The sequence below is a fragment of the Telmatherina bonti genome (genome assembly GCF_933228915.1).
Source record: "Telmatherina bonti genome assembly, chromosome: 10".
NCBI lineage: Eukaryota > Metazoa > Chordata > Actinopteri > Atheriniformes > Telmatherinidae > Telmatherina > Telmatherina bonti.
In genome coordinates, this window is record NC_136628.1 from 18,766,555 (window position 1) to 18,780,328 (window position 13,774).

General features: G+C 38.7%; 1 protein-coding gene across 1 annotated transcript; it reads right to left on the reverse strand.

Moving 5' to 3' along the window:
* Positions 1-4,236: 4,236 nt before the first annotated feature.
* Positions 4,237-13,148, reverse strand: LOC306761873 (clathrin interactor 1-like). The gene is made up of 12 exons (XM_079248200.1): positions 13,010-13,148; positions 10,191-10,295; positions 9,986-10,082; positions 9,593-9,701; positions 9,188-9,364; positions 8,543-8,711; positions 7,737-7,953; positions 7,567-7,648; positions 7,405-7,482; positions 6,964-7,286; positions 6,514-6,697; positions 4,237-6,150 (listed from the first exon to the last, which is right to left on the reverse strand). The coding sequence occupies exons 1-12, from the start codon at positions 13,048-13,050 to the stop codon at positions 5,750-5,752; spliced, it is 1,983 nt and encodes a 660-aa protein (XP_079104326.1). The 5' UTR covers positions 13,051-13,148; the 3' UTR covers positions 4,237-5,749.
* Between the last annotated feature and the right edge of the window lie 626 nt (positions 13,149-13,774).

Sequence of the window (13,774 nt, forward strand, 5' to 3'; positions counted from 1 at the left end):
CCCTAAGTGGATTCTATTTTTCTTATTCGCTAACAGTTAGCGTCAATCACAAAAAAAGCCATGGTAACGTGCACGTTAATTGGACAAAAATGTTATCGCGATATTTCAATTAAGCGTTCATTGGTCTGTAAATGGCCACTTTTTTTCATACCGTCTTTGTTCAATCTGTTTGCCTTATTGTTTAATAAACAGAGAACTAACAATTCTGGCTTCACGACTATGGTTTCTACGTTTATATGGCGACTATTTTTAGAGTTTCAGGTATTTTGTATCCCAGCTCTTTGCAGTCATGGATGATGATCCGACGGCCTCATTTTAAAAGTAATAATATTAAACAAGTGGAACACAATAACAGCATCATTTATCTTTGTTTAGCTTTATATTGATGTGAATATGAAACGGCGTTTGCATAAATCTAATCTACCCTGTTACCTGGTTCCAAAAGATTTAGTCAGAAATTAACTGTATATTTTCACGTCCATGGAAAAAGACTTGGTAGCCAGCAAGACCTCAATTGAAACCCACTTTTCTTCGGAACTGACAGTAATATAACTAAGCATTGAAAATACAGAGTTATTTTCTGCTTAGTTGATATATGCTTATTCCTCATTTGCATTTTCACAATGGCATCTGACTAACAAGTAAATACAATTTGCAATATTATGATCTGAGCAATGTCAATATGCTAAAGGTTTTTATCGTTTCTTGTACTTATTTTACCGCTGTGATGACAATTCCCTTTGGGTTTTTCTTTCATAGGTTTGTCGACAGAAATAAAAAAAAACAAAAACAAAAAACAACAATTTCTTTAATGGTTGAGAAACACAGCACTTTATTTCTGATCTCAAACGGACAGCATCAAGTCTCTAAAGTGACTGGGAAGGAGGAGTACTTCAAGCAGAGGAATGTCTCAGTTGCAGTTTCCCACTAGAGGCTTCCAGAGAAAACGATGCTCCCTGCTGGTGAGTGTAGTGACTGGTACTCAGTTCCCCCATGGAGGTATTGATGATGTGATGTTGGTATGTGGAAAATCCTGAAGACAGTATAGTTAAATATAAATAAAATAGCTGTAAATTATTTAATCTGCCTAAAGTATATAGTTCGGACATAAAGGAAGGTCACCTTGCAAATGTAAAAACTAATACGACTGACAACATGTATGCTTCATATTCTACTACAAAGAGAAGGAAAAACTGTTTAGTCTATTTATTCCTAAACAGAAATGAATACTAGCTGTAATTTATCAGTTGCCTGAATCTAAAGATTAAAGAAAATATGGAAATTGCTTCATCAAAAATGTATATTCAATATTTTTCTGGAAATAATTTACCTTGGAGAGTGGATCTGGAACATGGAAAAGTAGTCAATTTGATAACATGGAAAAGCTGAATAAGGATGGTTGCACAATGTGCTGGGCATCAACACAGGACATGTATTCATGCAGACATCTGGCAAGTTGGGCTGAGCTAAAGGGATTGCTTGCGAGACAAAACCAGGAATCCTCAAGGCTTGTTGCTGTCCTTCTGCCAGATTAACTCTCTGCCTTGTGAACTGTTCCTTGCATTTCCTCTTCTTGGGCTGATACTGATAATCTGGTAGGACAAAGTGCTTCAGAGTGAATGAAAATCAGAAGTTTACCTGTTTCTGTCATCCAAACTGTATCTGTGACTAATGCTTTACATATTTAATTTCCACTGCTTGGTCACTGTCATTTAGATGTGTAATGGTTCGTACCAGGAAACTTTTGATCATGCAAAATCCTCAGTTTGTGAGCAGCTTCATAATAGGGCCTCTTCTGTTCATCAGTAAGTATGGACCACACCTGGCCCAGCTGAATACTGATGTCTTTACTGGTAGTTAATGGGAAGGCTTTCTGCAAATAATTTCTGTGAATTTGGGCCCATACAAAAAAGGCATTCATAGGCCGTTTGATGTGTCCATTCTTGTCTTGAACAGACTGCAGTTGCTGTAAATCTAGGAGAAACATTGACAACTGAATGTTTGGTTGTCAGGAAATTTAAAACATTGTCCAGAAACTGCATGTACTGTGCTGAAGAACATTATAAATCAGTCATGTACAGGTTTCTCATGACTATCTTGTCTATATTAATATTGAGAAGTTTGTGTTTGTTAATAGAAGTTTACAAGACAAATACTTATACTTAAATTAGATTTCTGGTAACCTATTTTTAGAAAAAAAAAACAACTTAGTTTCATAGAAGACATAAATATACATATTTATATATATATATATATATATATATATATATATATATATATATATATATATATATACATACATATACACACACACACACACACATATATATATATATTTATATATATGTGTGTGTGTGTGTGTGTGTGTTTGTCAGTAGAAGTAGTTATAGTAGTATATATAGTGATTAGGTGGGTTGTGTCATAATACTGACATTTGAAAAAGTTATAATTTTAACAGTGATTTATAATAATAGAAATAATAACTGCTTAATTTCTACGGTATTAAATGTACCTTCCTCTTTGGGAGGAATGGTAAAATTGATGAATGGATCGTGGTCTCTCTGAATGGTAAAGGGATGAGCTTGTATTTCACATGGCTTCCCAGGTTCCTCAGCAGCACTGTACTGTGGTATTTTAACCACATGTTGACCTGGAAAGAGACTAAATTTAGGCCAGTTTGTAGGACTTTTATCCCAAAGAAAGAGGGTCATTCGACACTCACCTTCACTTTTTGACTCTGAACATATATTTTTCGAGGTAGGAAACTCCTCGACTTTAGGCCACGTAGTTTTCTTAAAAGCGTTGTAATCATTTTCGGTCCCGAAAAGCCACCCAACACGGGCCTCGTCCACAGTACCACGGTACCCATCCACTGGGTTGGGTACATGTTGCCCCAGTTCTTTGTTTGGCATACAGTCTTTAGGAGCGTTTTCTACTTTAACCTTTTTTATTTGCATGTGGTCCATTGCAATCCCAGTTATTTAGGTGTGATGAATAGGATTACTTGAATTTGGCCGCATTTAAAATACGCTGAATTGAAAACTGTTGCTAGGCAACAGAAAACGTTCAGTAAGTCATCAGAACGTTCAAGTTAACGACTCTGAACAAAATTTGGTTTCATAACAGAATAGATAATTGCGAGACTGATGCATCACGGTATATTTCAATCAGCAGATAAATAATTAATTAAAATCTCTTCAAAACTTTACCGACACGCAGCACGTCATATGCTCCAGATGATAGACACAGTTGTGAAAAAAAATTACATCCTCTTTCATTAATGATTTTTTTTGTTTAAAAGAAAATCTTGTGGTCCACTGTGTCCGTACCAGTTCTTAAAATTTGACAAATATGCCCCTCGATACGCAGTACTATAACATTGCGTCAATTGTTCAACAAAATGTAAACCAGAATGCACAAGCAGTACATAGAAAAAAATTTGGTGCAACCATATTTCTTGCACAATTAAGAGGGCAAATTTGCTCATCAAATGAACCTAAATAACTGATCAGCAACAAGGAGCGCCCACAAAACAAACAAACAGAAAAAACTGAGGCTTTGGCAATTTGAAGCTTTAAAGTGTGTCACTACAATGCTCAAGACGAAAGATGACAATGATCAGGGTGCTGTCCATCAGTTTGAGAAGGGTAATGAGACCTCTAAGACATAAAGGTTATAAGGCCATTTCCAGTAAGTTTGTAGTAAATCACTACTGCCAAAGTTCAGTTCTGCAGTTGTAAGACCTGGTAAGCACAAAATGACCTTTAATTATGTTGTGATATAGGCCTATAACAGCTAGGTTTAACTCTAAGACAAAGAAAAAAACACTATTTGAGAGGATCATGGACAACCAGTTCAGCAAACATGTCTAATATAATTAGCTTTTTAGATTTTAAATACATGTTTTAAATTATGTCAAATGTTTTCATTCCCTAGAGTGCCATTTTTTCCAGCATACCTCAAGCCGTTCACTTTACTACCACTCAGATTCAACTATAAGCTGGTACGTAGAGGAAAAAATGAACTAACCAGAAGTTCAATGTTATAATTTAATTTAATGTTGAATGAAGTACAGAAAATATAGAGTATAATCAAATCAAAAGGTCTGTACTAAAGAAAAAAAAAAGATGATTCAAGTAAACTACTGTTAGCTGTAACTCTCCCATATGAACATAACCTTCCAAGTAAACTAATAAAATATTAAACTAAAAGCTATGGAATTATCCTTCTGAGAGTAACAAAATAAAGATTTGGTCATTTGGAGGGCAGTGCCTCAGAAAATGACAAGAGGCTCTGCTTAGCTGTGTTTGCACATCAAACAGAGAAAACTATACCCATACAGAAAGTCACACGCGCACACACACACACACACACACACACACACACACACACACACACACACACTCATTTGCTTATTTCACACTCAAAACCCCCCAAACCCTTTGGATTGGTATTGAATAACCCAAGCAATGATCTTTGTAAACTTAATAAATGAAATTTGTTTTTTTTTGGATATAATCTATGGGAAATGAAGGGGAAGTTGAGTAGGTTGAGGTGCAGGTATGCAACCTGTGTTTCAAGTGACCACCAAGTGAGGTGTTCAGGTGAAAAATGTTTGCTTGGAACAAAAACACAATACCACAAGGACTTCAGGTTAACAGCCGAGTTATCCAAACACATTCTACAGTCATGGCTGCAGACATGAAATTTAGCAGCTTGTGAGTTTAGGTTATGTGGGATGTGACTCTTTCCCTTGCAGCTAGTAGGAAAACACTGTCTTTACCTCCATTCACAAGCAGTTTACATATTGAAAAGCCAACAGTACTCTAAATAAAATACTGACCAGCCTTTTAATCGGGCAGAAATCCGGCAAGTGCATCCAGAATGTCCAGCAGAGGATGGGTATCTCTTAACAGTAAATGTCTAAAGAGCCCAACACATTTTTAGGTGCATCTACAAATAATTCTTTTTAAATAACTACATTTTATTGATCTACTGACTATTACTTTGTAGAGAAAAGTCACAACCTGTCAGAAAAAGTAGAGGGCAGACCAATAACACGAAAATGAAAAAATTTAATCAAAATTAAATAAGAAAAAAAAAGCATTTAATTTGACCTGTTATGGCTCAAGTAGAAAAGCAACTATCCAGTTCTGTTGAAACGTGTATACTCATTCAGCTCTCTGCTGGAGGACCACAGTACACACGCTTCACATTGTTATGGAGTCATAGTAATAATTGAATGGCTTAAATATGCTTTTTGAATTCCACTAAAAACAAGTCACGCTACAACGGAAAATTAAGGCAGTAGTGCCATTTTTCACTGAACTGAATGCATTCTTTGTGCAGTTATAGAGACAAACTGAATGAAGTGGGATATACTGAAGTTATATCGAACGTGAAGGCATAGATTCTTCCCCTGGGGGGAAGTAATGACTACACGCTGTGTGTTGACATCTTGACAGCACTTCTGGTTTTGTTTGTGTGATAATATATCAAATTACCACTGAGTGAGGAGCATCGGTAAGTGCTCCTCTACCTTACTGATCATGTCTGCAGATTGGGATGGTGAAAAGTCACTGGTGCCAGCTCACTAAAGAGAGCAAAAGCAGAGAGTGAAACATGCAAGGTTGTCTTCAAGTACAGCAGTCCTTCTGTTGTTCACACTCTCACAGCATCAGACGTGCTCTCTCACTCATTCACAAGCACACATGTTCACACACACACAAATACTCATATTTCCACACCTTTATTTCCCAAAGTTGCCAAAGTTAGCAAAGGCATCTTGTTTAGGAGGGACCACTGCTGGGGCAATGGAGTGATTTAGGCCCATTCCTACTCCAGGCATCCCCATGCCTGCCATACCTCCCATCATCATAGGAGCAGCCATGCCCATATTCATGCTCATGTTCATTCCCATCATGCCTTGATTTACAGGGATTCCGCCCTGTAAACCTGTGGTCATTGAAGGTGGCATACCCGCTGCTAGGGAAGCAGGCATGCCAGTTGCCATTGATGTTGGCATGCCCACTGTCATGGCATTGCTGGTCATCATAGGATTGGCTGGTGGTCTTATGGATGTCACATGGGGTGGTGAGGTGAGGTTGATTCCTCCAAAATTCTGGGCCAAGAGGTTGACGGGAGGTACTCCTGTGAAAATGCATATGAGTACAACTGAATCCAATTTGTTAATGATTAAGAGTCTTCAGAATTTGTAATAAGGGGACCAAATTTGACACAAACAACTATGTTATCTGCTCAAATTATCATAAAGCAAAGAAAATCTAGGCTTCTAGTTCAAAATTAACCCTGAAATTTGACAACATTCCCCAAAAATCATGACAAAGGGCATCTCTACCTAAATGTGCACAATATGCCACATTCTCGCCAAATCGATAAAAACAAATGAACTAAAATTCACACTAGTCCCAGTAAAAATAGTTTTAACACTATAACAGTTCAACGTTATGTTGCATTTATGCAGAAAATAATATTTATCCTAGAATACAGTACCTTGCTGCTGGATAATGTTGTTGAGGGTGGGTGGCGTCTTCGTGGGGTTAAGACCCGCTGAAAGGAAGTCCAGGCTGATGTTGACAGAGGGATCAGACCAAGTTGACCCCAACGATCCCTGTCCCCCCACACCGACCTTCTGCTGTTGTCCTACTGGTTGCTGAGAAACCATGCTACCCAAATTCTGAGAAAAATGACAAAAAATTTTCACATGGTGTAGTTAAGTTCATGGTGAATGCGAACTGAACTTATAAATATGAAGTCTAACAGGAGAGCAAAAGTAACATACTGTCAGGATTGTTTACTTAAACTAAATACTTGATATATCTGGCAATTCAACATATATTTACTGAACATAATTATTATTTTCTGAGCTGCATTATTAATTAACCTGAGAACACCATGGATGTTTATATAATTCAAATGAAACTTTTCTTCTGTGATGTGTACCTGTTGAGAACGAGATATGGGCATTGTAGGCATGGCAACAGATGCTCCTGGCGTCACCCCTCCCAGAGAGAAAGTCATGCTCTGTGAGGCACTGAGTGTTGTGTGTGGATTGTTTAGTTGATGGTTAACGCCACCCATCAGGTCAAAGAGCTCAGCAGATGGTGGGACAGGGGTGGGGTTAGAGGCTGGTGTAGTGGGAGACTGAGCATTGCCAAAGAGGTCATTGACAGGCTGGGAAGGAGCAGAGCTAGAAGAAGCTGGAGGATTTCCAGAAAAGGCATTCCAGTCCCCGAATTCCCCGTTTCCATGAGATGATGCTGTAGCTGGTCACAAGACAAAAGAGACATTTTTAATTGTAAGTAAAACAGTCACCCTTATAACGATCATATTAAACCAACAGAGGTTCACTACAATGTGTTGTGAGAAAGAAAATAAGCTTACCAGTAGAGGTGGGGAGGCTGGCAGAGGCTGCAGGTGATGAGAAGTCAGCGAAGCCACCGATGAGGTCTGAACTGCCTCCTATGAAGATGAAACAAACATAAATGTGTGCATCCATAATGTTGAAGTTTCTTATGTAACAGTGACAAAAGGTACAGTAGTTACCTGTTGTATCACTATGACTGGATGAAGGGTCAATCACTAGCAGGTCAGCTAAACCACTACTTGAAGACTGTCTGACTGAAGGCTGAATAGAGTAGGGGCACAGCGATTTAGCACACGAACAAGATGAAATTGTGTGTAGATAAGAAAAGAAAGCAAAATTCTGTAGATACCTTTTCCTCCAGACTCTTGTCTCCAGTGTAGTGGGCTGCGGCGCCCAGGTCCAGTGTCTTGCTGCTCACTCCTCCGCTGCGTTTCCGTGTGGTGGTGGTTGTGGTTTCTGTTGCTTGTGTGATCTGGATGCTCTTTGTTGTGACAGTTTCCTCCTCATCTTTAAACTCAAGTGTTTCCTGCCTCCCGTTTCTTGATGCTCGGTCCTCCTCGTTGTCACTACAGCAACCAGACACAGGATGGATAAGCACTCTAGAGGTTGTGCTGTTGTTTGGTTGCTCTACTGTTTTTGTATATCTAAGAGCAGTGATCTGTGTATATTACAGTTTGGTTATACAATGGATAATCCAAGTTTTACACACACACACACACACACACACACACACACACACACACACACACACACACACACACACACACACACACACACACACACACACACACACAAATCAATGGCATACAAGTTATAGGTCAGGGGGCATCTGATGTGCAATAAGTGGGTGTCTCTTTTCCCCCATTTTTTCTTTACTACAGTCTGAATCGTCAGTTAGCTGCATCATTTTAAATACAATTTTGAGCATAATTTGTTTATAATACAGGAGTGTCCAAAGTCAATCCTCAAAGACCGCTGTCCTGCAGGTTTTCAGAGTTTCCCGCCTTCAACACACCTGACTAAAATTAAATGGATCAACTGCTTGGGCAGTGAACCATTGAAAACCTGCAGGATTATAGCTCTTGAGGACTGCTGGAGCTGCTGTAATCTCCTCCTCCTCCTCCTCCACTCTCTTGCTATAATATAAATGCTCACCTGATTCTGTCAGGTGAGTCGTCTCGTTCTTTTTTTCTGAACTTGTTGAGTGTGTCGTCGATGGTGCTGCCTATTTTATCACTTATTTCTCCCAGCTTTTCACTGAAGGGGAAAGCTCCTCTGCTCTTGTCCCAGTCTTCGTCCCACTTACTCCGATCCAACTCATTAGCTGTAAAGGAGTTATCAGAAATGATGTTTTTGGTTACACTTGAATTTATCAAAAATGAAAATAAACTTCAAAATTCAACATATTGTGTAATATCTATAATCTTATGTAAAATAACTATGTATGATTAGATCAGAGCTACAATTTTTTAAATTGTTTTTTCTCATCAAATCTAAAAGGAAAGGATTTAAAATTCCCAAATATATTTAAGTGTAACTAAATGAGCAGATAAGGAAAAATACTTAGTTTTACTGGAATAACATTTATGAATTGAAGTAAAAATATGTGAAGCTAAGAGAAACTTAGTTACCTACAATACTGTCTTGAAATAATTTAACTCACGATTCTCAAACTCATTATTTAAGTTAACAAGCTTCAAGAACATAGAAAGCCCTGAATAATAAATTTCCAAATGGGAAGTATCATTACTCTTTTAATCAACGTTTAAGTGTCAAAAAAAAACTTAATTGGTTACTTACAGCCCTTAAAGTTTCCCCCTCCTCCACCCATACTGTCTGATGAAACTCCAATGTATTTATCTTTGTTCTTCTTGGCTTTTTTTCTCTCCTCTCTCAGTCTGTCATCGTCCTGGATGAACTCCACCATCTCTTTAACCTTTTGACGCACATTGATACCCTGATCCTTACCATTTTCATCTGGATATAGACAGAAAAAAATATCGCACAATAACAATGAAAGTTTTCAACAACAGGTGTACTGTCCAGACTGTAGGCTCATTTTTAGTAAATAGTAGTTCTTGTGACATACCATTTTTTTTCCTCTGTCATCCACACTAGTTACTGGCAAAATTCCCTGATCTGAATGCTGTATTTCTAGTCGGATGTAAGCATAAATGTACATGTATATTTCAATGAGTCTCTTACCAATGAAGTGGTAGTTTTCTAGAGAACGCAGGTCATAGATATGTTCTCTGGCGCTGGTCACAACTCTCTCTGAGCCATTCCTGATCAGATAGGCCAGTAGGAGCAAGGCCTGTGTGGGGGAGATGGATACTAAAGAATGAGAAAGCTGAAGGGGAAAAAAAAGAGAGATCTATAGGGAGATTAGTATAGTGAGCACTGGCTAGTCTTAGTAATATTCTTCCTGTGAACTCCATCTAAAAGTTCTCTAAATACTCTTGGATTATTTTGCATCTTTGTTAATGTGTGCCTGACACCAAGATACACTGGAAAATTGCAACCAAACATACAGAAACAAGGATTCCAGCCCAACACATCCCACACAGGCACAACCATTGAAAACCAGCGGAATTGTACCTTATATACTCGTCTCCAGTTCTTCTTGTTGTCCTTCAGCATCCTGGTCCATAACATGTTCATTACCTCTGGGAACTGCTCATACATAAAGGTAGATCTGCACATACACATGCATGTGAAGTATGTCAAGAGGACAAAGCCAAACTGCATTGGGTTTATTCAGAAGTGTAAATAAAGTAGCCGTGTGTGAGTGTCTTACACCTACTTAGCTATCTCTCCCATTAATTGACCAGATGGTCCCCAGGGGTCGTCATTGGTGGCTTCTCGAACCTTGGACTCTATCTCTGAGTAGTTCATCACCACATTGGTGCTGTGGAAGCAAATATTATCTTAATAAAATTACAAGGAAAAGCACACAAATTATTAGTAGAATAAGAATAATACAAATGTAAAGTTATTATTATTTGTCATATATATCACAATTAATTTGTGTCAGTTTGGCCAAATGTTTTCTGGACAGTTTGACAATCCACTTGTCAGGTTTCTAGAGCCTAACTATACCATAAGGCATGTAGTATAACATTCATACACATACACAAAAAATCAAAAAAGACAAAACAAAATTTCTGTGAGGTTTAACTGTCACATCAGCTCTGTTAAAATCTTAATTATGAACAAATAAAAGTAATTTAAAAAATACTATATTAATCCCAGAGTGAAATTGCAAATTATGCAATCAATGTTACGATTATCATATTTAATCAGCTCTTGTGTTATATTCACCACACAAAACAAAAACTAAATAATGGAAAATGAATGTTTTTCTGGTAACAAGAAGAGACAAAAATCCTGTTTGGTATCTGCAGTATTTTAAAAGATAGATGTACATCATGTAGTATGATATGCAAACGTTTCAGGGCATAAAGGGAGAAGAGGTAATGCGTGCATAAAAAGTGAGATTAACCAGGGCTGTGTGTTAGGAGTGTGTGTGGAGAAGAATGAGGAACACACAACCAGACCTCTCCGTCAGCTATGCCTGCTTCCTGCCCTCTTTGTTTCTGTGGCTCAGCTGCTGCTGTTTGTTTTTATCTCCTGGTGAACAGTGTTTGATCTACAGGCAACTGAGACTATACAAACCAAAGCCATAGTATTGATACTTAAAAAACATCTTTTCTCAAATATCTTCTACTATTTCATTTTTTTTTTCAATTTCCTTTTGTCTCCTTTCTCCTTCTTTATTCCAACTTCCCCTGATCTTCAATCTAATCAATGCTCTTTTAGAGTAAAACGTGCGTCATCCCCCTGACTTTCCATCTCTTTGTCAAAGATACGGTATACTCCCAGCTAAAAGGAATAACAGGCATCTGTATATGAGAGTGACTGCCTTTGACCACATTAATACCAGTGGCTACAGCAGGAGCGATATATCAGTGTGACTCAATCTGCGAAAAAAGAAATGGTGTTGATGCCAGCTCGGTGGAGTCAGATCAATGAGAGTTTATTCATCGTGCTCAGCCAGACACAATCAGCAGCTGACAAAAGCTGTTGTCTGTTATTCCCGGTTAGGCTCCATGCTTCATGATGCTCCCGCTTCTTATCACCAGTGGCTTGCCTATACCATTATCCTTTTCCATCAATACTATTTTCACTGTACTACAGGCTCAACCTTTTAAAGAATAACCAAGCTTATATGCGATTGCAGCATCTTAAACGGTAAAACAAGCAATAGTGTCTTTTGCTAGAACAATTTCACTCAAAAACCTAATTGTCCTTATTAAAACACTTTACTCTAAGTTAGTGAATTTATGCTTTTCAATTACAAATATCAAAATATAGTATTACTATTGTTTTAAGGATAAATAAAAAATTTTAACATCATAGTACAACATATTTTATGTCTTCTAACCTGATGAGAAGAACAAAATGGTGTTAAACACCACTCAGTTATAGCTAGTTCTTTATGGTAATTGGAAATGAAGCTGAGCTTTAGTTCATAAAGTTGTGCCACATGTTACTAAGGCCAGTAGTCAAACTACATTATATAAGAAGTCAGCAAAACTTTATGAATGCGTTTAATTTTTGTTTGGAAATCATTTTTCCAAACTGTACTCAAAACTTTTTTTTCTCACCTGTTTTGTTTTACATGGAGGAGATTATTCTAATAAACACATTTATTTATCAAGATTTAATCTTGTGGGACCTGGTTTTGGGTTTTACTGAACAAATGTGCTGTGCAATCCTGTTTGCCTGTGGAAGCAAACAGAACAGGAAGAGTCTCTTCTCCCCCTTGTTTCTAGACGACACAACAATGACTGTGTAAATTATGCAGCATCATAAAGACATCACAATGAGGCAAGCTTGGTCCACTACATAAAAAACAACGTAATGTAGGAGTGTTACATCACTAGTTCGGACTATATTACAGCTTGATGTAGTTGTGGCTAAGCAGCTTCGTTGTTTGCGACCAGGGGGTATGGGCCTCGACAGACCGGTGCTGCTGTTGCAAATCATTGAAAGCTGCTGTGAAGGATATGGATCACAGCAGTCAATTCATTTGCCACCTTCCCCATCAACCCACTATTGATGGTTAACCTTCTTTTCGGTGTATAATAATGGTTGATTACACAGTAGAGGTAGTGGGCATCCTCATCAGGGTGGGACGGGGCGTGAATCTGCTGCAGCACTTACAGGAACAGTACACACACATAACAGACCTGACCTGGGCTTAGCGTTGCTAACGGAATTAGCTAACTGGATAGCATCCGTAATATATCCTCTACAAATTCAAAATTTCCAGTTAGATATTCCTATTAAATTAGGGGTGTAAAAATACCATAGAAAGAAGAACAGTGGGAGACACCGCAACGAGATACACAATCTTATTTCTAAACAAGGTTAAGGATTGGCAAATAGCCAGCTAGCTAAAGCTAACAGCTGAAGGCTACGGCCGTGACGTCACAGCCCGTTTCCGCTCCGCCATCAGCGGTAAATGCTGCTGATGCTGCCCCGCTGATGCCGCACGGCTGGTCGGTGAGCTCTGCAGCCACTTAGCGCTTTAGCTTCCGCTAACGCATCAGTACTCACGCTTTGTCCACTAGCTCCCTGACTTTCCACATGTTCAGCATCTCCGCACGGAACTGCGGGCTTGCCGCCTCAACACCGCGTCGTCCTCGTGCCTGTAAGCCCCACAAGCCAGAGGTTGTATCCGGTAACCGAACCACAATCCCTTCACCTCTCGATGAGCTCCGGTAGCGCGGCTGCTGCTGCTGCGCGAAACCGACCGGAGTTGCTACGGAGACGTCGTCCTTTGCCGACGTCACTGAAGCGTCGTGATGTACCCTCACTGACTGAATCATAGTAAATTCAAATGAATGAGAAATGCATGATGCTTTATTTTACTCGCACCGAGTGGTGTAAACTTTACTGGGCAAAGTGAGTGATGGAGCTATTCAATCGAGATGGACAACATGAAAAGACAACCATTTTTGCATCTTCAGTTGGGCTTTAGGGACAATTGGATGGAAACATCACAGGATAAAAGCTGACTAATCAAAGGTTGAATACCTTTAGAAATAGTTCAGCAACTATGTCTGGTTAATATTAAACATTCAGTCCCATTCCCTTTTTTTCTGTTGTCATCCCTACATTGGAGCATGATGGTGGCAGCATCATGACTTGGAACTAAATATTTTTAAGGATGAAAAAAAAATGCAGATAAATTCAATTCACATCTGGTCAACTTGAGAACAGCTAAGCCAGTCAAGTCAGATTTTCTAAACAGGAAACAGCTGTAGGCCGCCCCCCCCCCCAAAAGGGTTGAAGTTTTTTGGGTTTTTTTTTAGCCAGCCA

What these genes read in the sequence shown, in the direction of transcription:
- LOC306761873 (XM_079248200.1), bottom strand. Translation starts at nt 13,050, where the DNA reads ATGCTGAACATGTGGAAAGTCAGGGAGCTAGTGGACAAAGC. An exon ending in AGGGGGAAACTTTAAGGGCT is followed by an intron (nt 8,712 to 9,187) that starts GTAAGTAACCAA and finishes ACTCCTTTACAG; the next exon opens with CTAATGAGTTGGATCGGAGT. An exon ending in CAGTCATAGTGATACAACAG is followed by an intron (nt 7,483 to 7,566) that starts GTAACTACTGTA and finishes TCATCTTCATAG; the next exon opens with GAGGCAGTTCAGACCTCATC.